Raw genomic sequence first — 26,215 nt, 5'->3', positions numbered from 1 at the left:
GTTTCTGATTTAAAGTGTATGACTTTAAAAACGAAATGAGATATAATGCAGTACATTGTATTTGGGTTGTTTAAATTCAGGTTGCAATATCTGTCCATGGCCAAAATCTACGGACTCACCGATTATGCCATGTCAATTTTGGCCAGAGAAGCCACTTCAATACGACATCTAAACATCAGAGGGTGTTGGCGGCTTTCTGATGACTCCATCAGGCAAGTACATTTTCAATACACTAACAGCAGCTGGCTATCAGTGTGAAGAGTAATTTTAAAGTTTTTATATTCTATAGGATTCTAGCAGAATATGCCACAAATCTGAAAGCTTTAGAGGCTCGTGAATGTAGAGATATTACTGAAAACAGTCTGTATAAACTCAGAAACAGAGGAGTGAAAATTGATGTCCGTCCACCCCAGCCTCCCCGAGGACTAGCAGGGCTCCGACATCGATCCAGGAGACTCAATGTGCAAATATAGACCCCTCTGACACCTTAAAGTTCTGATTTTTTAAAGCATTTGCTTAATACTTCAGTTTTTATATTCTATAGGAGTCTTGCTGAACGCAGCAGAAATCTGAGAGTGTTAGAGGTGCGTGAATGTAAGGACATTACAGAAACGGCCCTGATTGTTCTACGAATGCAGGGTGTCAGAATTGATCGGCCACAACCATCTAAACTGGGATTTGGTTGGTTAAAAAACAGGAGTAAACTGCTTAGGTGCAGAGAATTCAATATGATTGGGCTTTTCAGGAAATAAAATTCTAATTTTAAAAAGGGAAATTTTTACCCCCATTGAATTTTTTGCTCTAAAGACTTATTGACTAGTGGTTAAATTAAAAATAAGTCTAATTAAAAACTCTTTAATTTTAAAACAAGTTTGAGCAAATTTAAACCAAAGTTACAAAGTGGAATTTTTTACAATTCTGATGGGCAAAACTTGTATGGGGCGAAAAATATCCTGTATATTGAATTGTGAAGCTACATGAATTGTGAAGCTATAAAAAATAGATTGTTAATTAATGGATATTTGTTTTATTGCTTACAATTTCAAAATATTTTGGACATTTTCATTGATTTTTTTATTGAGATATTCGACATCATTTATGATCGTGTTCTTTTTTAAGGTGCTTAGATATTGAGTTTAGATGTTGAATGATTTCATCAAGACTTAGTTGCTGATGTACATTAAGAGTTTTGGTACATGAAGGCATTTTATATGTTGTTAGTGTAATGTTTGAAATGATGAATAGTTAGAGGACTCTTGAGATAAGGTTGTAAGTGAATCCTTAGAAAATGGAAAAAATGAAACTTTTTTTGTGAAAAAGTGGATAAGCAAGAGATGCAAAATGCTGATTTCCTACAATATTTACGGTATTTACAAAGAATTACTAGGTAGGACACCTTTTACATGAACTAAAAAATCATTATTATTATTATTATTATGCAGATAGTTTGTTAGATTCCTATAAGCATTGGTTTATAAAGCTAGCTGCTTTAGCTTTCAGACTTTGCAAGTAGATCAGGTATAAAATTTTATTTGGATAAATTGTTCAGAGTTTATAAATTCAAGCTCCATCTGGATATTCAAGAAAATTGATGTCAATATTACATGTAAACAGTATCAAACTGTTGTAACTTTACTTTTAACCTATTGGATTTTATTTCAATTTTAAAATAGATTACAACATACATGTATTATATATGTGCAAATATTAAAGAGGAAAACTACTACTTCATCTCTTGAACATTATTTTATATTAGAGGAAAACAAGGTATCCATTTTGGTACTGCAATTGATGAATGAAAATTTTGTAAGTGCACTTTGAATTTGTAACTTCATTTAATAATTTGATTCTGTACAGTTGAAGTTGTTTACCTTTTGCATCACTTAAAACACAAACATTCAGTTACATACTTCATGCACGAAAGTGCATTTTTTCCATTTTATAGTAGGATATTTCCCTCGTGCTGGTAGAATGTTAATTAAATGTAAAATGTAAGAATGTAAAATGTTCGTTTATCTGAGAATCAAAACATAACTTTGAACAAGCAAAAATTTTTGTGGGTATAGTAACTGTCTTGGAATAATACATCTTAGTTGATTGCTCTGATTGCACCAGATTGATAGGGATAAAAATTAATTGAAAGATACAATGTATTGTGTTATTAAGTTATCACGTCAAGTTAAATAAGTATATAACAAGCCATTTATGATGTATAGTCCTTTAATTTGGTTTTGTTAACCCATTACTTTGAAGATTGCTCTTCATTTTAGGGTGTCAACATGAGAGTTTATATATTTTATTATTTCATACATGTATTATCTTTTTTCAAAAATAAAGTTAAAATTTTTGCAAATATGATACCTGAATCAGAAGCTTAAGAACATAAAAAGCTGAGGTATAATTTTTTTTAGAAACATAAAAAAAGAGCAAGTTGCAGAAACATCATTGACACTAGATTTTTTAACCTGAGTATTTAGCAAGTTAAAAGCTTACTCAAAAGTCCCTGCACAAAATCCTGTCAGCTACGTGTACATTAAGTTTTAAAGGTTTTTTTTTCGTAAGTTGATTCAATTTAGATACTATCAAGATATTCCAAACATGCCTTATTTACATGTACCATTAAGTGTAATGTGTTCCCTTTAAATATTTAATTTGCTATCGCGTGATTTTTGTATTTTTATGTGTCAATTAGAAGTGGATGTTCAAGTAAACATTTTGTGAAAGATTCAGACTCAGGTTGTAGTATGTTTGTATTGTCAAGCAAACTGACTTTAAAAATTGTAGATTTACTTGTATTTCACTTTTTAATTGTATGAGGAATTAATTATCTTTAGTTTTGAACATCAACAATTCATTAATTATTTTTTGTACATGCATATCTTGTAAGAAATACAATGAATTCAATTTAAACATGTCCGTGTTTTTAACATGAAAAACAATAAAAATGTTAAAAACTACAGAATCGTTTTAAAGAGAAATACTGGTATATAAATATAAACAAGGAGGCACTATTTCCTTGACATTTGCAAATACAACAAACTAGTAGTTTTTCAAAGGTGTGTTATTGTAGCATGTGTATGATTTGGATTTAAAAAAAAGAAAATACATAATTCTAAAAAAATGCAAATTTGCAAAAAGTCCTGGTCTTACTCGAAATGGATATCTGTGACAAATCAAAAATCTGTGCAAGTACATGTATATTAAGGTACATGTATTAAAAATTTGGCACAAATTACTGCAGATTTTTGTGTGCAGTATTTAGGTTTTGACATGTATGGCACTATAGTACATTACATCTATGCAGCAATAATCTAATTAAAAGCCAACTCATAATATTTTTCAAACTTTATATATTTTGAAACTTAAGATTAACATTAAAGAAGAGTATCACAAATTAATGATACATGTAAATATTCCATTCTGTCACACTGTATTTGATAGATATGCTTTCATATCTATAACACCCATCCATTAGTTTTTAACAAGTTTGATGAAAAAGAATTCTTGTAATGTGAATAGTTAAAAATATAAAGCAGTACAGATTCGTATCACATGCTCTAGGTTCAAGTTCTGATTCCATGTGAATCAAAGGTTAAACGCTGGTAGCTCTTCATCCTCGCTGTCTTCTTTTGCATTTTCTTTGTCGCTATCGAGCTGTGTGACATCTATCTGAGGGAATTCACGCCGCCTCTTTGACTGTTTTACAGGGGTCGTCTCTTTGAAGCTTGATGTGACTGGACTGTTGTCAATCGGTGTTCCTAAATCAAATTAAAGGTGTATCTTACAAAGTTGAGCACTACTAAACATTGGTTGGAAACTGAAATATTTACGCATTCATTGTTTAGATCGAATCATTTCATGTTCAACTAAAAATAAAAAAAAATTCACTCTCATTTCCGTCTTTAAAGGACTACTGTATACAGGGTTATTTTTGCCCCATGATATTTTCGCCCTTCTGCACTTGCAAATGATTTCGCCCCATCTTACATTTGCCCAGACATGATTGTGTACTAAATAGATAACTTGGAACATTGGTATTTGCCCAGTCTTAAATTTGCCCGCTGACAACAAGGTCGAAAGACGATCTTCATAATGTCATTTCTACCATAGGCGTCGGAACCGGGGGGGCTTAGCCCCCCCCACTTTTTTTGCAAAGTTATTCCTAACCATTAGAAACATAGCATGATATTGATTATTGTTCCTAAATTGAGAGGTTAGATTTAGAAGCATACTAGCCCCCCCCCCCCCCCCCCCCCCCCGGATTAGGAATTTCATGAATTTGGGAATTACTTTTTTCTCAATATTTCTGAGGATAGGTCTAGCCCCCCCACTTTCAATTTGCTTCCGACGCCTATGTCTACAATGTACATTATGGCGCCACTGTTGTGATAACCTTTTCCACATATACTTTCAGTATGACTTAACTATCTTTAACCTTAATTTTAAAGCTTATTATATAATTTTAATTTTGGGGCAAGAAATGCCTAATACCGCACATAGTCCTTTCCTAAGCTAGTTTTGTGGCTGCCCTTCATTGTACCTGACTGTCCAGACAATGACATCGGAGGGCTATCCCCCTCCTCCTCCTGTCGTTTTCGTTTCCCCTTTTTCCCTGCCTTGGGTGACCTACTTCTTGGACTGAAGGCAGATTCCTGAGAGACTAGGTCATTGAGAGAACACAGTGTGTGCTGTGCTGCCTCTGAGCTCTGAACACCATCAGTGCGAGCTACAAGAATCAGTCACATCACAGAATTAATATTATCAGACTTCTTTCAACAGAATGACTATCTTAAATACTCAAATCATGTCACAAATGATAATTCTTTGGTATATGATAGTGACTTTTGGTATGTATATTAGAAGGATTAATTAATCTCTTAGAATTGTCATTTAACGATCTCTGATCCTCACTCCCAAGCAATGTTCAATAACTCTTAATTTATATCCAGAATTTTTTTATTTGTACCATAATTCTGCCTTTTATATAGACAAATTTAATAAGTCTTGTAGTGTTTATATTATGCCCAGGTAATCAACAAACTCCTTGGCTTAGAGGCTCCACGGAGACCTTTTATATAAAGGTAAAGAAGTTCGAGTCGCTGATGCACTGATACAACCATTTTTTTTCTTCCCTAATTTGATCTCAACTTGTTTATTTATTCAATTAAAGGGGAATATAGATTTCTGCACAATGTTTTACATCAAGTTCTCAAGTACAAGTACTATGTATTTGAATTACCAGTTTTTAATATACAATGTAACACTTAATTTTCATTGGTAGATACCAGGTACATGTCATTCCAGCAGTGTTTCAATAACTCACAATTACAGACTATCTCCTGCACAACATTGACTAACCTTTACACATAGCAATGACTTTCCCCCACAGCTGGTTTTTCTCTAGATTGCGCATATTCCCAACAATAAACAAGTGGTGCCTGGCTCTGGTCAATGCAACATTAGTTCGCCTGGTTAATACAGAGAAGAGCACATAAATAGTTAATAATCAGATGAATGAAATGCAAATAAGAAAGGACATGTTACATACCGTTAGCTTATGTAAATTTGATAAAGTTTTGCATTGATTTACTTTCAAACTTCATTTTGTTGTTGTAAGTTTTGTAAATAACAATTAATTAATTGTATGATTGTACATGTAATAAATTACCTATTGTTGTTGTTGTAGCGAAGGCAAACATAGCCAATCAAATTGATACAATGCTATCCAATACCGGTAGTAACATGCAAAATCAAATTATTAGGGGGGTATAGTTTAACTTCTAGTGTACTTAGATGTGTGCTTTCTGGGTAAACATGCACATGTAACAGTAGTTGGCCTTGCAAACATTACATAGTATATGATTGTGAGGCTTGTCATGTGTGGTGGATTACAACATACATGTATGGTACATGCACCCTGGGTTTTCATGTACATCTTTGATGATCCCAATCATTAAACACTTTGCTTACTTGTGGTTGTCTATGAAGCCTGTGTTATTTGTCCGTACACAAGACAGTATAATGATGTCCCTCTCTCCTCCCTGGAAGGCGTCCACTGTAGACACTAGTACTGACTTTGTGTCCTTCTGACTGCAATTTCTGTTGGAAAGAGATGTATAATACATGTGTTAGTTATTTATGTGAAAATGTGTGGAGCACATGGCTCAGTGGTCATTGGTGTTAGGCCAGAAACCCAAAGGACACTGGTTCAAGCCCCGCTGTAGTTTCTTGATGTGTGTTGTACCCTTAGACAAGGTACTCTACCTACATTGTGTCAGTGCAACCAGCTGAAATTGGGAATCAGCATATGCTGGGAGTTAATGGACTGCTGTTTTATCCAGGGGGCTTAGCTCGCGATGAGCACCAGCCTTCTGGGCCTTCATAATTTGAATAAGGATTTAACAGTTGTGTTGGCTGAATACTACAAGAAACTTTCACAGTAGCAGAACTTGAAACCTAACTGTCAGTAATAGATAGAATAAATGAATGAGGCTAGTTACCTGCTTGTGCCCAGTTTGACAAGAATGCTGTACATCTGTGATTTATAGAGGGTTATTACTCCTATAGAAGCTGCATCCACCCCTGCATTGAGTAAGACTTCTATCAGAAATGATACAAAGTCTGCCTCTTTCTCATTAGAGAAACTGCCACTAGAATCACTACTTTCTTGTCCATTAGATACATCATAAAAACAAAGGGTTGGCAGAATATCCTGAAAAATAATAAACCAAACAAAATTCAGGATAAACTTGTGCTGGTACACAGTCTAAAGCAACAAAAGATACAGTGTTGTAAAGTGTTGTCTGCAGCAACAAAGGTATAGAATTGTGGTGTTTTATCTGCATGTAGGTATACAGGAATGTGATGAGTTTTTACCAGCACAGGTTCCCTGTCGGCTCCTTGAATCCCATCCAGTAGCTGGCCTTGGTAAAATAAACTGTTGGCAAGGTCACTGATGACGGGGTGGCAGCGGTACTGTGTTCTCAGCATGGTGGGGATGTGACCCTGGAGACAAGAACATCTCAACAGTTAACATTATACTCAACTACATGTAACAGATATCAATATTTTCTTGCAAAGTTAAATTCATGTCCATGTAATATTTAGTACTTCTGGTGGTTAGGTACATGTATGGACAATGGTAAATCTTCTTGTTTTTATCCTTTTATCATAATGCTGTCAGACGTCAGACTTGAACAATTTGAAAAGGTCAAGGATAACAGGGGTGTCTTTAATCACATGCTGTGGAATCCTCATTGTTGTGGACTTCAGGTTGTATGGGACACTTCCATATTGTGACATATTATTTATCAAAATAAACAAGAAAACGAAGTGTAATCATATAAGTAGTTTCTTTCCCAATATTGTCACCTTACAGCGAGCACAGTGGGTTAGACGGTATACTACAAATCTGTAAGTCATGAGTTCAAATCCTGCTACAATTTTTACCTCTCCAAATATTTTTTAAAAGCTATTTTTTTGGTTAAATACATGTATTGTAAAATTTGAAAATTCTAAAACTTTATGAAAGTAATTCAATGTTATAACATTTATACATTCCAGAATCATTTTCCTCGCCTTAAGAGTAACCAATGAAATTATGTCTCCATGAAAACACAGGCCCTAGTGTATTTAATGATTCAACAGTTCTACCAGATATATGTATAATTATGATTGCCCTGTTGGTGCCCATACCATTTTGATCAGTCTGTCAAACATGGTTTGCTCCAGTCCCTCTGTGTGACACGCCTCTGATCCTTGGATCGTCGGATCTAATTGCTGTGGAGTGTATAATGATATATATGAAATATTTATTCTTATGTTTTTTTTTAACTGTAATCATGCAAGCACTATTTTAATTTAGCTACTTGTAAAAGAGCTTATGTTTAACTTACCTTAGGATCGCCTACTAGCACCAGTTTTTCACAGGCAAACTTTGACACAGGTAATAGTGATGCTGGCTCTGTCATCTGACTGCATTCATCCAATATAACCACCTAACAAAAGTGACATTTCTGAATTATACCTCTACCTTGTACATGAGTGTTCAATATTTACATTTATTACATATCTAGTAATAAATACAGGGTTTCTGCATATGTGATACAGCTAACTTTATAATGCTCGTATCAGCCTCCACGGCTGATACGAATTCTGCAGGGCTGATACGTACAGATCCATACAGCACCCTTGCGGAACTCCTCTGATTTTTCTCCTTCAGAATTATGGAAAAAAAGACAAAATTACCAATATGAGCCCTCTGGCTGATATTGGTGTCTCGGGCTGATACAGGGTATAATGTGGAAAATGGTATGTATTATCTCTATGTAAAAATATCTACGTGGCTGGATGCTATACTCACAGGAAACTTGAGGTCTTTGAGACTAGGGGCCCCACAGGAAGCACAGGTCACCCCGACCACCGGCACACTGCCAAGCTTCTGAAATAACAATATTTCAAGATATCAAACAGCACAAACACCTTTTTTAGACAAGTGTAGTAAAGACTCAGTATTGTGTATATCATGTTATCTCAAACTCAATGGAACAAAGAAGAAACTTCAAAACATTCATAGACTCAAGATATAGAATCTGAAGTTAAAATACATAAAAAAATTACTGATATTTCAACATATTCATGGTACTTGATATGCTGATGTTCCAGATATCAAAGCTTCACTGTAAAAAAAAACCTAATCAAAGATTGGTTGAACTGAAAAACCATTAAGGAGAGTGGTGTTATAAAATGAAGAAATGTATCAAGACTTCTTACAAACCTTTTTATTTTCTCCCAATTTATGTTTCTCTATACTTTGTCGCACATTGCTGAAAAAAGAATAAAAGGTATACCGGTATATAAGTAGTGATAAGCATTTTATCTTATTCAGTTTTTGATATGACCACTTTTTGACAAGATGTTCTTTATCCAAATTAATATAAATCAACAGAAACAACCCCTGCTTTGCTTTGCTGATACATGTATTAACAACAGTAACCATGTTTAATACAAATACCTGACAATTTTATGTGCATATCCACTGATATATCATTTGGTGTCATAACATGGAGATACATGTATCAAGTTTAAGTGCAGCTTATTGGAATGAGCTTGGGTGCATGTACAGTGTATATAATGACTTTAGTTAAGGTTGCCTACTAGTACATTTCCAGTTAGATGTAGTGTATAATAACAAATCTAGGTAGTATAACATTTTGGATTGAGCTTTAATTAGTTCATGGTGATTAGTTAAGGTTGTTACTGGGTTTTGGATAAAGATTTGGTTTACAATATATAGGTAGGAAATAAGAAATCTGGTATATTTTTCAATTTTCTGCAATTAAAACCTCCATGTTTTGGTGGCTTCCCTGAAGAAAAAAAAAAGAGAGAGATAATTGCTCACTGTTTTTCCGACTGACTGAGGTCTCCACTTCTCAGCATTTCCTGCAAGTCTTTCAGCTCCTGGCTCTCTGTCCCAGTAGCATGCACACTATAAATTTAGTATATGAAATACATTGTACATTAATACATAATAAACATCACTTGCTTGTGAAAATTACTAGGAAAAGTAACACATTTTATATAGTACTAACCTGTATGGTAATACTGGTTTTGCAATTTTTTTCATGCTTCCAACTCTGACAAAATCTTCAAATCCAATATCCTGCAATCTACAACAGAAGTAGTGGTAAAGTGGTAATTTATAATACATGTGTAACCATTTTCAACAGGAGAGAGAGAGAGAGAGAGAGAGAGAGAGAGAGCACAGAACTTACCCCATGAGGACTCTGTCCACGGCAACATTTGTGGTGGATGAAATGAGAATCTTCCAGGGGTAGGGCAGCCCTGGGGTGTAGCTTCCATTCACTTCAAACACTCTCACTAGGAACTGGATCATCACAGACAGCAGAAAGCTCTTGCCAGCACCAAACACGCCTGTAGTGTAACAAGATGTCGTGAGAGTACAGACATCACATTACTAGTATCTCCCACATCCCTTCCTGACTTTCTAAAGAACATTGTTACATATGCAGGGTTATCCATACAAAGATATTTTTTTACACCCCTAATCTTCGAAGAAGCATTGAACATGTACCAAACACCAAACATTCTACCTAGAAACTAAAAAGAAACATTTCAAATGGTTTCAACTGATTGCTTTGAACATAACAATATGTTCCACATTTCCATGTAAACTCCAGAAGTTGACCTGGCAATGAGAGTGCTTACCATGTATCAGGAGAATGGATGACAGATCACTGTGAGTCCCATCACAGAACATGGCTGCTAGTCTCCTCAATGCTGTACCCTGATCCACATTCAGAGAATACATCCCCATGAACTCTTTAACCAACTTATCCTGTAATAGAATTAATGGTCATGCACTTGAGTCATGAACTTATTTACTAAAACAGCTTATAAAATTGAACATACAGAGCAATGTTAAATACAAGCTTCATGTATCATCTTTCTGCTTTGGTCTGAACATTTCTGTAATTTACTCTATTTTGAATTTTCTATTTTGAAAAAACAAAAGGCCCATGAGTATCTGCAGTGCATCTTTGGCAAATATTTGGTCGATATTACAGCACCCTACCCTATTTAACCATTAGAGCCCTGCCCTAACACCAGAACCCTTGACCTAGGGGCTATGAAATTTACAGTTTTGGAAGAGGACCTCTTCCTTATCATCACTATGTACTAAGTTCATTGGATTAATACCTAGGAGCAGAGGAGAAAATTGTTCAAAGAATTACTGCATTCTTTAAGAGTCCTACCCTAACACTAGAACCCCTGACCTAGGGGCCATGAAATCTACAATTTTGGAAGAAGCATTTTTTCTCATCATTACTATGTACTTAGTTCATCTGCTTAATATCAAGGGGCCGAGGAGAAGATTTTTGAATAATTAAAATGAATTTTCACTATATAATCAGTAGAGCTCATCCTAACACAAGAACTAATGACCCCGAGACCATCTTAACCCATATATACTATATGAAAAATTTAGTTGAAATTGGTTCAGTGGTTCCAGAGAAGAAGTAGAAATGTTCAAAAGTTTCTGACCCACGAACAGTGACGTTGGCGACCTAAAAATGGCTATTAGTTTGAAAAAGTTTTTCACCTCCTCCATTTACGTACAATACTGTTGCATATACCAGTATTAGAGGATGTTTTGAATATGTTTGGTTTCTAACCATTGCATGAATTGGGACATGTATGTTGGAGCGCTTTGGTCCAGACAGTCTGGGAGGTAAAAATCCTCTCTTTCCTTTCAAAGCATCAGCTTCCTCTCTAGAAAAATCAATAATAAATACTGGTATAGCACTAAATGTCACTGAAAAAGTACACACCTAATGACACAACTAACTCATTAGTACACACTCAGTAACTGGGTGAACAACATGAGTACTTACACAGTAATTACTGGTAGCTAACATTAGTACTTACACACTCAGTAATTGGCTTAGTATTGGGACACTAGAGGGCTGTAGGTTGTCCTGTATATTGTCAAGGTAACTCAGTTCAGAACTGACATTCCCTGCCAGTATAGCATGACAAGGAGCTAAAACAAAACAACCCCCAACATTACAGAACAGTTTGAAAATGTTTCCTAAAAAACCTTCTTCCTTGGAGAAACAAGAAATACATGTAATTGGTAATTATTAATGGATATCATTAAAAAAATATATCAATAGAACATTAAATTGTTTGGTTTCATTTTTATTACAATTCAGGATTTTTTTTTTTTATTTTTTCATTTCACTATACAATGTATTACATATATTATTTAGTACTTATTAGAAAAACCTTCATTGTTCCAGTTGGATGGGGAGAATTTAGAAATTGGTTCAATTTCCACTTCATTTCCTGAGGTTGGTCCATAGTATGTACTTTTAGCCAAAAATGTAGATGTCAAATCGAAACTGAGGTCTGTTGATACAATCCACAAATCATCTGCAAGTAATAGCTGGTAGTGTCCCTACATAATTGTTGGTTACTCGATGCATATCATCTCAAGGTATGCTAATTGATTATTTTGGTCGGGTTCTAATTTTGGCATTAATGGCCAAACTTAAGCTCTTATCATAATTACATGGTAAACCTTGAAATCTATGTAACGGTATAGATGACTTGTTCAATATACCTGTATGTATATATATTTATATATATACAAAATATATTTTAAAATATTTTTCAAAATTTTTCCTATTGAATATTGATTCTGACCTTTGGAGAATAAAGTTGAGGAATCCTTCCTGGACAATCGAAGGAAGTATTTTCTCTGCATTTTACATTCCCTCTGATATTTCTGCCTTGCCCATGGCTGAAGAAGATATAATTTTTTAAATGAACCAGTATACTTTCTATTGACTTCTGAGGGAGATTATTCCATGACATGTTGAACTTACATTTTTGAAGTGGCCGAGTATATTCTCCAATGACTTCTGCAGGAACTGGCTTTGACAGTAAAACATGACGCGGTGCTGCCTGAGGTGGGCGGTCACTCCCGCGGGGTCAGTCAGTCTGATCCTTGACCCACCATGGTGTATTCCAACACTACTGCTAACATCAGCCCACTGGAAAAACTGAATTAAAAATACAGTAAAATCCAGGGTTATACCAATGCACAACAATCAAGTGATTTTGATTCAATTTAAATGTGATTACCTATATCCGATACTGGAAAAACTTGACGAAAAAGTCTCTTTTGAAATAATATATTGTAAAGCTGATATAATTGTAACCAATGACAAATGAAATTTTGGCATAGTAAACTTTAAGGTAATGTAAAATAAAATTTCTTGCATGGTTGTATAATTCTATTTCACTTGTTTCACAACACGCAAAATGTTCTATTTATTATTCCACATTTCTAGAAGTAGTGACCTTAAAGGTATAAAACAGTATGCAATATAAATCACCCTTAATATGAAATAAAATGTCATGTATAGAATAAGCTGATGCATGACACATTCTTTGATTTATACGGAGTTTATAAACTTTTTTGTGACTAACTCTACCTACCTTACACCTCTGGTTGGCTGGACAAGTGCAGGAGTAGAAGAACCGCCCCTTATTGGAGCCCTCCTTCCTGACCTGGACCAGTTTAGAGGGGACCCCACACAGACAAGGGGGTAGAGGGGTGCCTGCACTCTCACTCTGAATGCCTCCTGTGTTCTTAACTATTATGTAAAATCAGCAATATTTAGATTTAAGTTAATTACTACAAGGAACTAAATTTAATAATTAATTTTATTTTCTATATGCTTGAATAAAATCTTATTACAAAGAACACAAATTCTATGACTGAAATCTTCATATCATCAATCGTGTCAACAATTATTTGTATCTGCAGTCAGCACAGGATATTAGAGCTGTACACTCAGTAACATGTAATTGTATTTCATCTGTCACAAAGAAAAAATTACCTGAAAATGTAAGACTTGAGGTGTCTGTTTTTGACATGGCCTGGTGGTACTGCTTTGACAGAGTAAACAGAATTATGTTGAGATGCTCTGTAAAACAACAAAGAAATCTTAATCTGCTTCTCACCAGCAATTCAAAAATGAAGACATGTTTCTCACCAGCCATTAATATACATACATGTATAAATAGATCAGTCAATAGACTGATAAATAGATTATAAAACTATGGCATATACCAATACAAACCTCTGAGGGCAGACACAAGGATCTGCTTGTACTGTAGTGGTGATGAAAACATTGTGGGTATCACAATCTTTCTGACAGGGGTGGGGTTACTCTCTACCTCAGACAGTGAAGCAAACTGTAGATCATCCCATAGACTCCGCTGAAGAAAAAAACATCATATATACACAGTGCTAAAACCAAAGGGTTTGCATTTCATACATAAACAACTTTCAACTTTGAAAAGATTTACAAACCTTGGTTCCGAGTAGTAGGTTTGGCGAAGAGGTAGGATTTATTACGGGGGGATTAAACTTCCTCTCCAGGCTGTGTAACACAGACTCCCCTGTACTGTTGGTGGGTACCTCTGGCACTACTTGACCTGTAGGGGAGCTCAAAGTGGAGCTGTTCCATGAGCCAGTCTTCTCAGGAACTGTCTGACCTTCAGGGGTGCCAGCCTGACCTTGAGAGGACTCTAGGGAGTAGATGTGGGTGGCTGGAGACTTCAGATCCGCCTGGTGGTAAAGACTGGGGGAAGAACCCAGACATATAACGTCAGGGGACATTCCTACACATTGAGTCACTGATTTGGTCACATCTTGATGATGTGAGGTACTGTTTCTCTGGTTGTAATTAGCATTAGGGCTAGAAAACTCATTGCGCTTATTGTCTTTATCTGTATTCCCAAAATATTCCATATTTGGAAGATATACGCCATTACTTTCTTGGCTGTCCAAATGAACATTCTCACCATTAACCACATTGGGCAGATGTGAAGTGACTTTAAAAGAATGCCTTGCTCTTTCTGAAGTACCTGTCACATTGTTTTCTGCGCTGGTATTAATTGTCTGTTTGGGTGTAAACTTTCCAGCATTTCTGAGAGAGTTTTTGTGTTGGATTTGGTTATAATTGTTTTGGTCACAGTCTGACAGAGAAGCATTGTTAGGTTTATGTAGAAGAGAGGAATTAAAGTCATAGGAACAATCAAAGATATCGTGGTCATTCTCATCTTCTACTGGCATATACTGCCCCCACTTTGAAACAGTTGAAATGGCACTGCCTACATGTAAATTATCTGATGCTGTCCCTTGATTCTGAACTGAGTCACTTGTGACCAATGAAATCTCTGGAGGTATGGAACCAGAAATCAGGAACTGGTCCTCAAATGGCTGGCTCCTCAAGGCAATCTTGTGGCCTTTCACTGAGTCATTAAAGTCTACATCAGGAGATGAGTCACACATCTTTCTGGGCTGTCCATATGCACTGTCTTTACAAATATCCTCGTCCTGTGAGTGGAAACCTGTCACTGCCCTTGATGAACTGTTATTTTTGCTCATGTTGGTCAGAATCTGGTCCTCAGTTTCCAGTAAGGAGTTGTGACTACAGTGTTGGATGGTCCTCTGAGGGTCACTCGGTCCTGAAATAGCTCCTCTATTGCAAGGACTCATTCCCACCCTGAAATTTCTTTCATTTCCCTGGTTCCTTTTCATGGACATAACCTCTGCAGTGTGCTGGCAAGGGAGAAGAATATTGTTAGGTTTTAAAGCCTTTAAAAATGACTTAAAATTGAGAATTTCCTCAAATCATACAAGCATTCTGCATACCTCTTCAGAACCTTTGTGTTCCCTATGCAAGTCATCCAGCCAATCTCCATCGAAACTTTCCTCTACGTAAAACAATACAACTATTTATATTCTTGTCAACTTTGATCTTGCAATTCATACAAGACAAGCAACGTAATTATAACATGTATTAAGGTAGTACGAAACACCCCTGAAAATAATTATTTGAAATATTTTCTCAAATATACAAAATAATGACCTAATATTATGTAAAAATTAATTTCAGTCCATTATCTTTAGAAAAAAAATATAAATCATACCCATCAATAACTCAAGGCCAAATAAATATAGGATACAACGTATTTCGAATATTTTGAAACATACATTTGGAGGGTGTTCATATGATTTTTGTGCAATTTAGCCTTATATCATTTAAAAATGCGTAACTTGTGTTCTTTTAAAAGTAAAGACCTGAAATTTGGACACAACCACCACCAGTATTTAAGCTTTATGTCAAACAAATTTTAAGGTCATATCAACAGGTCAAAGGTCAAATATGATGACGTCATCTAGAATTTTTATCAATTTATACCTCGGTCAAACATACTTAAACCTTAATTATTCTAAAACCAATGGTTAAATTTTCTTTATTTTGATATATTTTTATTACAGGGTCATGCCAATCATAATGTTAAATTTGAATCAAATTTGAATTATACATTATCTTTTTAGATACCGTTAAGTGCTGCAATTTTCGTCTTAAAAGAGGATTCACAAGCACTAGATTTACATTATATTGCATGAGAAATTTTCTTAAGTTACCAGTTGGAATTTATTTCAGTATTTTTAAGTAACAAGAAGGTTTCCTGCTTAAATAGCAGCACAAATATTTGTAATATCTTGAAAAATAACTTAATGGCATAGACAATTATAACAATGACTATCTCATTTTACACTACACTGAATGAAGATTCCAATGGTAGGTTATGGGCGATGTGGGCAAAAATTGTGAGGTCGGATTTTTTTCAAATTTTACGTATTAAACGATTTCATTCCAAAGAAAAAAATATAAAAATTTCAGAAAAATTGAATGATAGGAAAAATTTAGCTTATCTGTTTTGTACTACCTTAAAATAAATTATTGAAGCTGACCACAGATAATTAACAATAATCCTCAGAATAATTAACCTTTTAATTCTCCTTGTGTTGTCCTTCTCTGGGAATTCCGCCGCACTTGACTGAAAGTAATGTTTGGTGCAAAGTTATTGCACACGCCAGGCCTCTGAGAAAGCGGACCTTTTTGTCTCTTAGCAACCATACCTGTCACACTTCCTCTCATTTTGTATGACTCCATCTTCTCATTAATCTTTAAAAATTAGACAACAAATAAATTTTCAAAATGTTTCTTTTCGATTGCTTAACAGTTGAAATGGTGTAGAAAATAAAATTTTGTTACTTTATCTACATGTACATATAGCATACAATAAATAACTTTCATTTGTACATGTAACATTAGAACAATTTGTGACAGCTATTTGGCACAACTAACTATTTGTCACCAATAAACTCTGCATATGAATTAAAATTAATGGTTTGCAATATATAAATGAATTCAAAAGCCAGTAATTGGGAACAATTGTTGTCATTTAATGGTTGACAGTTCCTGCACATGAAAGATTGATGTGACCATAACCTTTTGTGAGAGGTCTTTATTTTTATGTCTGAGTTCTTGTGGATCCTTAATCAGTTGTGAGGGATGTGGAAGACTTGAAAGACCTGAAAAATAGGATAACTATCTATCAAATAAACAGTCTACAATTTCATTCCAGTCACTTCATCTCTTCCATTTCCTTTTGATTTGTCCTAACTGGAGTCAGTAAAAATTATAAAAATCAACTGAAGCCTTAATTTGTTTTGCCATAATACATGTACTACAAAATTCTCTAACTCAAAGAAGCATAACAGCTGTATAGAGGCTTGTTAAAAGAGTCTGGTATAAATTCAAATCAATGAAAAACTCGAGAAGTAGAAAAAGAAATGGATAAGTATAAAAGAATATTTACTGTAAACTGGTTCTGTCCGTGGTAAAGCTCCACTCCTGTATCTGTCATTGGTTGTCCTGTGTGGTAAACTGGTGACTTTGTTCTTGTTGATGGGCCTTTGATCTTCCACATTCTCCATCTTGTACCGGTACTTGTTCTCTAGGAGCCTCCATGGGTCTGCATCACAGTCAGATCTCAGTGGATCAGAATATTTGCCTTCAATATTCTCTCCTTTTTGGAGAGAACTGTACTGTGAATCACATTCTGTACTAAATCTAGAAATGTTAGAAACATGAAAGCTTGGTTTATCATTAGGCAGGGAGAGGTTTGTCAGCCCCACTGGAGATGTATCAAACAAAGAACTATCATCAGACCAACTGGTTTCAAACACTGGCAAGTTGTTTCTTTCTGGAAGCACATCTGCCGACCTGTTAAATTTCATCAGACTGTTCTCTACTGGAGTTCTAGTTGGTGAACAATAGCTAAAATTTCTGGTAGAATCAGGACTTAGCTGGAGACATCCTAGAGATTTCTGTGAGAAACCTTCATTGTTTGTTTGGTTGTCTGTAACATAATTCACCCCTGTACTCTGTGTATCATCTTCTTCTGCTCTATTTTCACATTGAAATTCGTCCATATTCTCATAACTTATGCTTGTATTAAGCTGTTCACCTAAATCAGATCCATGAATACATATGACACCCTTCTTCTCTTTTTCACCATTGTCTGCAGTTTTTACTATGGAGTTAATACTGTCTTTGAGCGATGTGTCTGAATTGATTTGAGTTGTTTCCTTGATAAAACTGGTACCTTCTTGAAATTCTAATTCTTTTTGGCTTAAAACTGGTTCATTTTCTACAGACTTTTTTGTCACAGAATGATTATTGACCTCCCTACTTTGGTCTGCACATGAATCAACATCGACACATTCAAGAAGTCCAGAGGGGGCAGAAGAACCAACATCAACATGCTCATGATTTTTTCCAACTGTACAAAGGACAGATGAATCAACATCAACACATTCATGACTTTCTCCAACAATAGACGTGATAGAACAGTCTTTGTTTCCCTGATATTCCTGACTCTGATTTGTCTGTTGGTCTTCCATGTCAAGGTCACTATCAGACTCTGATGGTATCACTGACAATGGTGAAAAAGATATGGAAAATGAAGCTCCTCCAAAGCATGCCATCTCATTCTCGTCCTCAACAATATCAAGTTTGGAGGAAGCAACTGAACTACTATTTTCAGTGTTCTCATTCACTGTGCAGGGAGAAAGATCATCATGTTCACACACTTCTTTATGTTCAGGAGATTTCTCCATACTATTCTGTTCAGCTTTATTTATTCTGGTGCACTGAATTTCTATCTTTTTATTATGTAGAGTTTCAGGTTCACATATTCCACTATGTGAAGATTTATTCATTTCACTATGCTGAGGTTCACATACACCACTATGTCGAGGTTCATTCATTCCTATATGATGAGGTTCATTAATGTCACTATGTTGAGGTTCATTTGTTTCACTATGTTGGGGTTCACATGTTCCATTATCTTGAAAAACATTTATTTCACTATTCTGAGATTCACATATTCCACTATGTTGAAGTTCATTTGTTTCATTATGTTGAGGTTCAACTACATGTATTCCAATGTATTCAGAATTACACACTACTTCACCTTCCATCTCACTTTCTGATGCTCTACAGATTTCCATTGTTGGCGTGGATATCAAGTCATAATGACTGTCATCTGGCTGATTTTTTGAATCGGCTCTAAATGAGTAAGTGTTGTGATCAGATACCAGTGAGGAATTTGTTAAATCAGACTGAACTAAATCTGATATCTGACTCAAAGAGTCATCCTGCACATTATTCCACTGATGGCAATGTTTCTCTTTCCCTTTCTGCACAGACTCCGAGCTAACTGCAGGGGCCTTATCCTTAAATGATTGTCTGGGTTCACCCTTGACATCATCAGGCTTGCCTGACAGGAAGGAAGGAGTTGACATTTGCAGTTGGCTTTTACATGGGCTAATTTTTCTATTGTTAGGTTTATTAACTGTCTTTGTTAAAAGTGCTAAAATTTGTGTACTACTTCTCTTGCTTTGTGAAGTTTTGGGTACCATGATTTCTGGTATTCTACAGTTTGAGTCATCTACAGGTGGTGCTCGAGTATCTTCACAAAAAGGGGCACTTCTCACTTCTGCATTTTTCAGTTCCAATGTATTTGAATCTTGGCATGACTTTAACTTTGAGCTAGCTGGTGATTGGGAAGAACCAAATGTACTCCATGGAGAGGATGCCATGGGCTTATTGTTTGTCTGACCAATCACAGGGGAGGATGAATTGTTATAAATGTTTCTGTCAGGAGTTTTTTGCAACACATTTTCTGAAAATGATGAGGCTTTCCTCATCAGATCAGAATTACTGGACATCGATAAACTTCTTTCAGAAGTGCATTGGTTTAATATATTATATCTCTGTTGAAATGATGCTACATGCTGTGGAGTGTCGTGTGAGCCCGGGCAGTCTCTGCTCTCTGACCAGCTGCTGTGGTCAATGGTTTTCTGTTGGAGAGGTTCCGGGTCTCTCGGTGCAATCATTCGAGGAGGGACGAACCCCTGTAATCAATGTTTACGACTTTATACAACCCGAGAAGTACCTGGTTTATAAATAACCTTTCAAGGACAGCAATTTAACACTTAACTTGAAAGAAAAACTGGGATCAAACTACCTTCAGAAGTACAAACCAAAAAAAACTGCAGGTAGATTAACAGCCAAATGATTGACATTGAGTGAAATGTGTATACACAGAATAGAGTAGATTAGTTCATAGTCATTGTTAGACAAGTCATATATATCTATCGATATGTAAAATAGTTCTGCATGTGTATCGTTTCTACATATCTGCATATTATACACTCAATGCATTATACTAAATGCTTATCTTTGTCAACTAAATAAATAATTTTTATTATTTATCATTATCTAACTGTCATATTAACGTAGATTTTCATATGGCATGAAATCAAAGCCATTGCGATTGGTACTTGTTAATAAACCATTAAATTTAAGCCTGTTGAAGTTAAAACAACTTACTGACAGTAACTCTGAAATTTATTACTTATTCCTTAACTTTGAACCCCCAATTTTGATAGTTACATATGTGCATTCCAATAAGAATTCATGATATATTTCAGCAACTTTAAACATATCTAAGAAAAGCAAACTATAACTTGACTGTATTGATGGGATGTTATACCTTTAGGAACATTCACTGATTTATATTGGTTTTACATTAAAAGCTTACTCCACGTCTCCTCTTTAGACCTGTCCTAATCTGGGGCTTCAAACTCTCAGTTCTGATTGGCCGAACAATTGCTTCACTCTGAGCTTCTTCATTCTGATTGGTTGCTCCAATTTTTGACTCCTCCTCTATCAGGATGTAATGCCTGTCACTCTCAAGTTGTTCTCCAATCCCAACATCCTCCGGGCGAACATGAATTGTATCGATGCGGAATTTCTTGTCATCATAAAGGACACCCTAGTCAACAAAAGGGTCTAATGTTATCAAAAAGTTTCAGTGGAATAGGAAAGTTATCACTATTTACGATCACATTACCGGTAGTTAGTAATCAAAGAAGTATTTCACATAACAAGAATTTTATTTTCACATAAATCTGATTAAATTCTTTAAAAAAGAAGAAAAAAACCACCATTATACCAATTAATCCTTTGTATTATCTAATGATTTCATTTTTTTTTTAAATCCCAAAGTTAAAGAGCAATAATTGGAGGACTACAAATCTGAGAATAAAGAACTTTACAGTCTTATTTCCCTTTATAAAAAGTAACACTTGATGAAATCTATTGTAAAATGTACTTTTAAACTGTAGTAAACCCACTTCAGGTGATGTTTTTATTTTAGGGCAAGCTGTAAAAGCAAACAATTTCATTGTCTTAACCATGTTGTATTTCAATGAGAATAAATTCAATTTTATGAAGCCAACAATAAGAATTGAATATCTTTAAAAAAGAAATTATGTAGAATATCTTATTAAAATATCAAACTAACACAGACTTCCTTTATGAATTTATTTCTATAGATTAAATAAATCCTATGAGGAAAGAACAAGATCTGCTTGATTCTCTCTGACTGTCACTTGAATAGGGAGCCTCTGTAGATTGAGCAGTAAATCCTCCAGAGTGGACTGATGTGCTGGCAATCAGTAAATGTGTTGGTTTTATGGTTCTATTTTTGGGACATCAAGGCAGCTTATAAAATCCTACTTGTTTCTGTTTTGATGTTTGTTGAGACTTCAGAGTTATAAACCTTGATTGTTTGCCCTGCACCTTTAGCATGGCTGTGTCCACCTTATATTGACAGTGCACCCAGCACTGATTGTGATAAGTCATTTGTTCACTGCTGTGTAGACTGACCAAAAGGTAGGTTACATAAAATTCTCATCTGATCAGACACCATATCATTCACTTCGTTGTAGATATTTTGTTTTTTGTCTTTTTTTAAAACAATTTTTTCATTTATTCAGATCAAAGAATAATTTACTTCAATTATAAACTTTGAGAAGTATTTTAAGAAGTATATGTTGGATAATTTGCTCCATGTATCATTCTGAATCTGATATGCATTAATTAAGTGTTCCATACATTCTCATGATGCTAAGATTGCATCTCCAGTTTCAGCAATCACCATGCTCACCTAAGCTTCACTTCATTACTGTATACAGGGTTATTTTCGTCCCATGTAATTTTTGCCCCTCTAGAATTGCAAGCAGTTTCGCCCTGTATTGAATTCGCCAAGACACAGTTGTGTTTGAACAGAAATAATTGAAGACATCATAATTCGCCCAATCTTAAATTCACCCGCTGACAACGAGGGCGAAAGGGGCGAAAATAAAACGGGGGCGAATATTTCCCTGTATACTGTATCAAACATGACCATGCTCACCTTCACTGTTCAACAATCATGATCATACTCACCTTAGCTTCATTGTTCTAACAATCATGATCATGATCACCCTCATTGTTCTAACAATCATGATCACCCTCATTGTTCTAACAATCATGATCATAACCTTCATTGTTCTAACAACCATGATCATGCTCTCCTATGTTACACCATTCCATAAATCTTGATCATGTTCATCCAAGGCCTTTCTGCTCCATCAATTTTCAATATGCATATCTAAGCTCTATTGTAGTAATCATGATCATGCATACCTTATTTCCAATGTAGCAATCATGATCATGCATACCTTATTTCCAATGTAGCAATCGTGATCATGCATACCTTATTTCCAATGTAACAATCGTGATCATGCTTACCTTAGCTCCAGTGTTTTAAGAATCATGATCATGCTCACCTTAGCTCCATTTTTTTAACAATTATAAATAGATCTTTTTCTGAATCCTCCTTAAGTTCCACTAATTCATTATACAATCTATAACTTCTGTTAAAATTTCCACAAAACCAATTGATTTGTCTATAATATATTTATAGAACATATTTGTTAAATAAAAATTCTTGCCCATTTACCATTCCACCAATCATCATTTTGGGCTATTCCTACCTTAGTTCCACCGCCAGAAAATTTTAGACTTCCATCATGCCATGTTTTTGCCTTCTTAGTTTTTTGGTTTGTGTACAACACCTGAAAATTTACAAAAATTGAATTTAATCCCATCTTAGATTAATCAAAAAAAACTATACAAAAACTGTGGAAAAATTTGGATATCAATAAACTATCTTAATTTATGTAGATTTGGAAATTTTTGCTTGTTGTAAAATTTTGCTAAAGCAATTTTTAATAAGCTATTATGCTCACTTTGTATTGAATATCTGCTTATATAAGGTACCAATCTTTCCAAATGAAACAAGTTTTATTAACAAAATTATCAGGAATTTCCTGATTCCAAGTTAATTGAAAATACAGTAATAGACTTCAAGGAGAACAACCATACCACAAAGTTTTTCTCTGTCATGACAGCTGCAGTCACAATTGCTTCATATGTCTTGTATACTGTATAATAAAAGTATGAACATCAATGAAATTTTTAAAAAGATAACTTAATCTATATCAAGGGTTGTATATTTCTGATTCTTAAAAATAAAAACTACACTAATAATACATTTGAATTTATTATCTTCTGTCATAGTTTTACCATTTGGAAATTATTATTAATAATTTTTACAGTTTCTTTTGTCTCATTTTTTAATCAGGAAGATGCTTGGAAAATGGCAAACATCCCTTCAGGCATGGCTAAGGTTAAGTCGTCTAAGTCATGATTCTGCAGCTTCACAAACTAACAACAGCGACTTACTCATCAAAGTCCACGCCAATAACTATATCCTAGCTCATGAACACTCAAATCCCCCGCTGGACTTACCCCCCTACAGAGTGGCAGGAATCATCATTTTGTGCTTTCTGACAGTTGTCATGGTGATAGCGAACCTTTTATCAATATGTACCATAGCAACCAATCCTATTTTACGACAGTCATCCTACTACATCTTTGTGTTTAGCCTGGCTGTTGTGGATTTTCTGATTGGTGTGGTTATAATGCCAATTTACATAATATGGGAGTACTTTGGTGAGTGGCCATTCAATGGGGTTTCCTGTGACATTGTGACAGCTCTAGACATAGCATTTAGTGACATCTCCACATACAGCCTGGTACTTATAGCTGTAGATAAGTACATCTACATCACTCAACCATTTATATATCACAGAAAGATAACTGTAGTCAGATCCTGCCTACTCGTAGCAATTGTCTGGATCGTCTGGATCTTGTTTGGCTTCATATCCATGTATGGAGGCATTGCTCTGGACAGTCAATCCAAATCTCTGTTTTCAGACCCCTGTATCTTCATCATGGAGGATATCTACAATGGAGTCACTGCCTGTGTGGCCTTTGTCATACCATTCACCATTCTGACATACACAGGGGTTAGAATCTACTGTATTGCTCACCTTCACCTGAGGAAAATTTCTCGCTGCTATCCCGTTCCTCCAGTCATTGACACAGCAACATTCGTCGAGTTGGAGACACATCAACCTCAGACACTTGAGAATTTACATGCTGGACATCTTCAACCTAAACAACATAACAATGGCTGCAGGTCATCAGATGCTTCCATCAGATCTGACAATCTGAAAAAGAGGACAAGATTCTGTAAACCACTTGGAACAGTAGTGACAAGCATTGTTTTCTTTTTGTTTATGTGTGCCCCCTATTGGATTGCCACAGTATCCGACATTTTCTGTCACTGTGTAGCTCCCTGGATCTATGAGGACATTTTAGCTGTTGTCTATAATCTGAACTCTCTAGTGAATCCTTTTATTTATACCATGACAGATCGCCCATATAGAGCTGCTGTAAAGAGACTGCTGATGAAATGTCAGGCTGCTTTATGTAAGAGGACAAGTTCTGATTCACACAACAGCCAATCTGGGGTGAAGAAATGAATTATGAAAGCCATTTAAAAAAAAGAAACATGAAGGAAAGAATGTGTATAATTATACTTTTGTAAAATCCATATATGATTATCAGTAATTGCAATTTGGGATTACTTTCTAAAATAAAGGTACATGTACAGTGAATAGCTGTCTGGATGGATGCAGTTTAAGAGTTACCTTAACTTTTTTTACATTCGTTTTAAGACTGTTCAGCTCTATAATTAATAGAAACTGACTTTACTGTTTAATTAAAGCATAGAAATAACAATTGTCACCTTTGTACCATAGTGCATACAAAGTTGTGTCAAAAAATGGGGGTTGGGGGAGGAGAGAAGGGATGGCTAATTAATACATGTAACACACAAGTTGTTATTTATAAAATACTCAAATTAAATTCCATTGACACAGAATTATCTTCATAAAATAACCAATGAAAATTACAAGACTTTTTCCTTCAGTCAAGACACATCCTAAAACCAGATCCCCTTAAATTGGGTACTGTAATCAGTTTGCCTACTCGATGCCCAATAGTGGAATAAATTTTTAAAAAACAGAATTTGTGAAAATTTACAATATTTTTTAATAAAACTTTCTCCCTATCAACATCTAAATAAGGGCCTTGTTGTTCATCCTATGATGCACTGATAGTTTTTCTGCTTGTCTTACAGTAGGCAATAAGTTTAAAATATTTAAAGCCGACATGAATTGAATTCATAAAAATGCATGATTTCCCTTTTTTATCTCCGACTACCGCCATATTAGTTGTCGATCTTTATTGTTTTACTCATCGCTACATCTACCCTATATAAGGCAGAGAGCATTATTTATGCTTCACCGCATTCAGGTATTTCATACACTCAAACACGTTACCTTGGACGAAAAGACGTGTAGAATCGCATTCTGGACAAAAATAATATGACAATCACTGCACTTGCACATTGAAAATTTGTGCAAGGTGTCATGAGTATTTCTGAATGGAGAAAAGATGTAAAGATTTCGCATTAAAATTAAGACTGTAAGAAATCTGATTTTTGTTCATGTTAAATACTCTCGGTAAAAACTGGTGAAGTGTCAAACTTCGATTTTTTCCCTTACAGTATACACTAATTTCAATTCTACTTCATTGACAGGTATGTGTATTTTTGTAAAAATAAACAGAAGGTGATGGAAACAGTGACCTGGGACGGACTGTAAACTCTGCACCAATTAACCATTTTTCGTCATTTTTTGATGATTTTTATTAAAATGACATCTGTCAGTCAAAGAAGTACATAAATACAATATAATTTAATTCTGGTTGTAACACGCTTTCTGATTGGCTAAAAAAATATTTTATATCGTATAAAGAATGTTGCCTACGTCATAGTAAGACTTACATCAAAAACGTATCAATACGCCTGACGTTGCGTTTGAATCTTGTACAATTTTACGTCATTTTAAAGGTCAAATTACCATTTTTATCTACAATGAAGAGAAAAAAAT

General features: G+C 35.0%; 3 protein-coding genes across 6 annotated transcripts in view; 2 read left to right on the top strand and 1 right to left on the bottom strand.

Moving 5' to 3' along the window:
* The window catches only part of LOC105340420 (F-box/LRR-repeat protein 15), a 5,329-nt gene extending 2,419 nt beyond the window's left edge, over positions 1-2,910 (top strand). For 2 of the 3 annotated variants that reach the window (XM_011446452.4, XM_034455228.2), the window contains 2 exons: positions 81-212; positions 545-2,910. In XM_011446452.4, the coding sequence (XP_011444754.2) occupies positions 81-212; positions 545-752 (340 nt within the window). In that variant the 3' untranslated portion in view covers positions 753-2,910. Of the gene's footprint in view, positions 1-80; positions 213-289 lie in introns of all 3 variants that reach the window. The other variant, XM_011446453.4, reaches the window with a different exon arrangement.
* On the bottom strand, positions 1,740-24,385 carry LOC105346918 (5'-3' DNA helicase ZGRF1). 2 transcript variants are annotated; one of them, XM_034455225.2, is made up of 31 exons: positions 24,248-24,385; positions 23,238-23,296; positions 22,847-22,927; positions 20,566-20,799; positions 17,275-19,876; positions 16,905-16,987; positions 16,400-16,577; positions 15,254-15,315; positions 13,907-15,160; positions 13,674-13,812; positions 13,431-13,517; positions 13,027-13,184; positions 12,411-12,587; positions 12,229-12,325; positions 11,809-11,955; positions 11,449-11,563; positions 11,196-11,292; positions 10,228-10,357; positions 9,774-9,933; positions 9,591-9,668; positions 9,401-9,487; positions 8,777-8,825; positions 8,363-8,440; positions 7,896-7,997; positions 7,696-7,779; positions 6,877-7,005; positions 6,501-6,712; positions 5,971-6,099; positions 5,359-5,468; positions 4,541-4,726; positions 1,740-3,758 (listed from the first exon to the last, which is right to left on the bottom strand). In XM_034455225.2, exons 2-31 carry the CDS (start codon positions 23,256-23,258, stop codon positions 3,586-3,588), a joined length of 7,239 nt encoding a protein of 2,412 aa, XP_034311116.2. In that variant the 5' UTR covers positions 23,259-23,296; positions 24,248-24,385; the 3' UTR covers positions 1,740-3,585. The 2 variants fall into 2 exon arrangements, with proteins under 2 accessions (XP_034311116.2, XP_065922234.1); XM_066066162.1 differs by lacking the exons at positions 1,740-3,758; positions 4,541-4,726; positions 5,359-5,468; ... (2 more) ...; positions 6,877-7,005; positions 7,696-7,779 and having other exon boundaries at positions 7,936-8,215.
* LOC136270004 (D(1) dopamine receptor-like) lies at positions 21,046-26,215 on the top strand. The gene is made up of 2 exons (XM_066066164.1): positions 21,046-21,701; positions 23,497-26,215. Exon 2 carries the CDS (start codon positions 23,501-23,503, stop codon positions 24,740-24,742), a length of 1,242 nt encoding a protein of 413 aa, XP_065922236.1. The 5' UTR covers positions 21,046-21,701; positions 23,497-23,500; the 3' UTR covers positions 24,743-26,215.

The sequence above is a fragment of the Magallana gigas genome, chromosome 7, assembly GCF_963853765.1.
Source record: "Magallana gigas chromosome 7, xbMagGiga1.1, whole genome shotgun sequence".
Lineage (NCBI taxonomy): Eukaryota > Metazoa > Mollusca > Bivalvia > Ostreida > Ostreidae > Magallana > Magallana gigas.
Note: the sequence above shows the minus strand (reverse complement) of the source record. Positions and strands in the feature narration are given on the sequence as shown.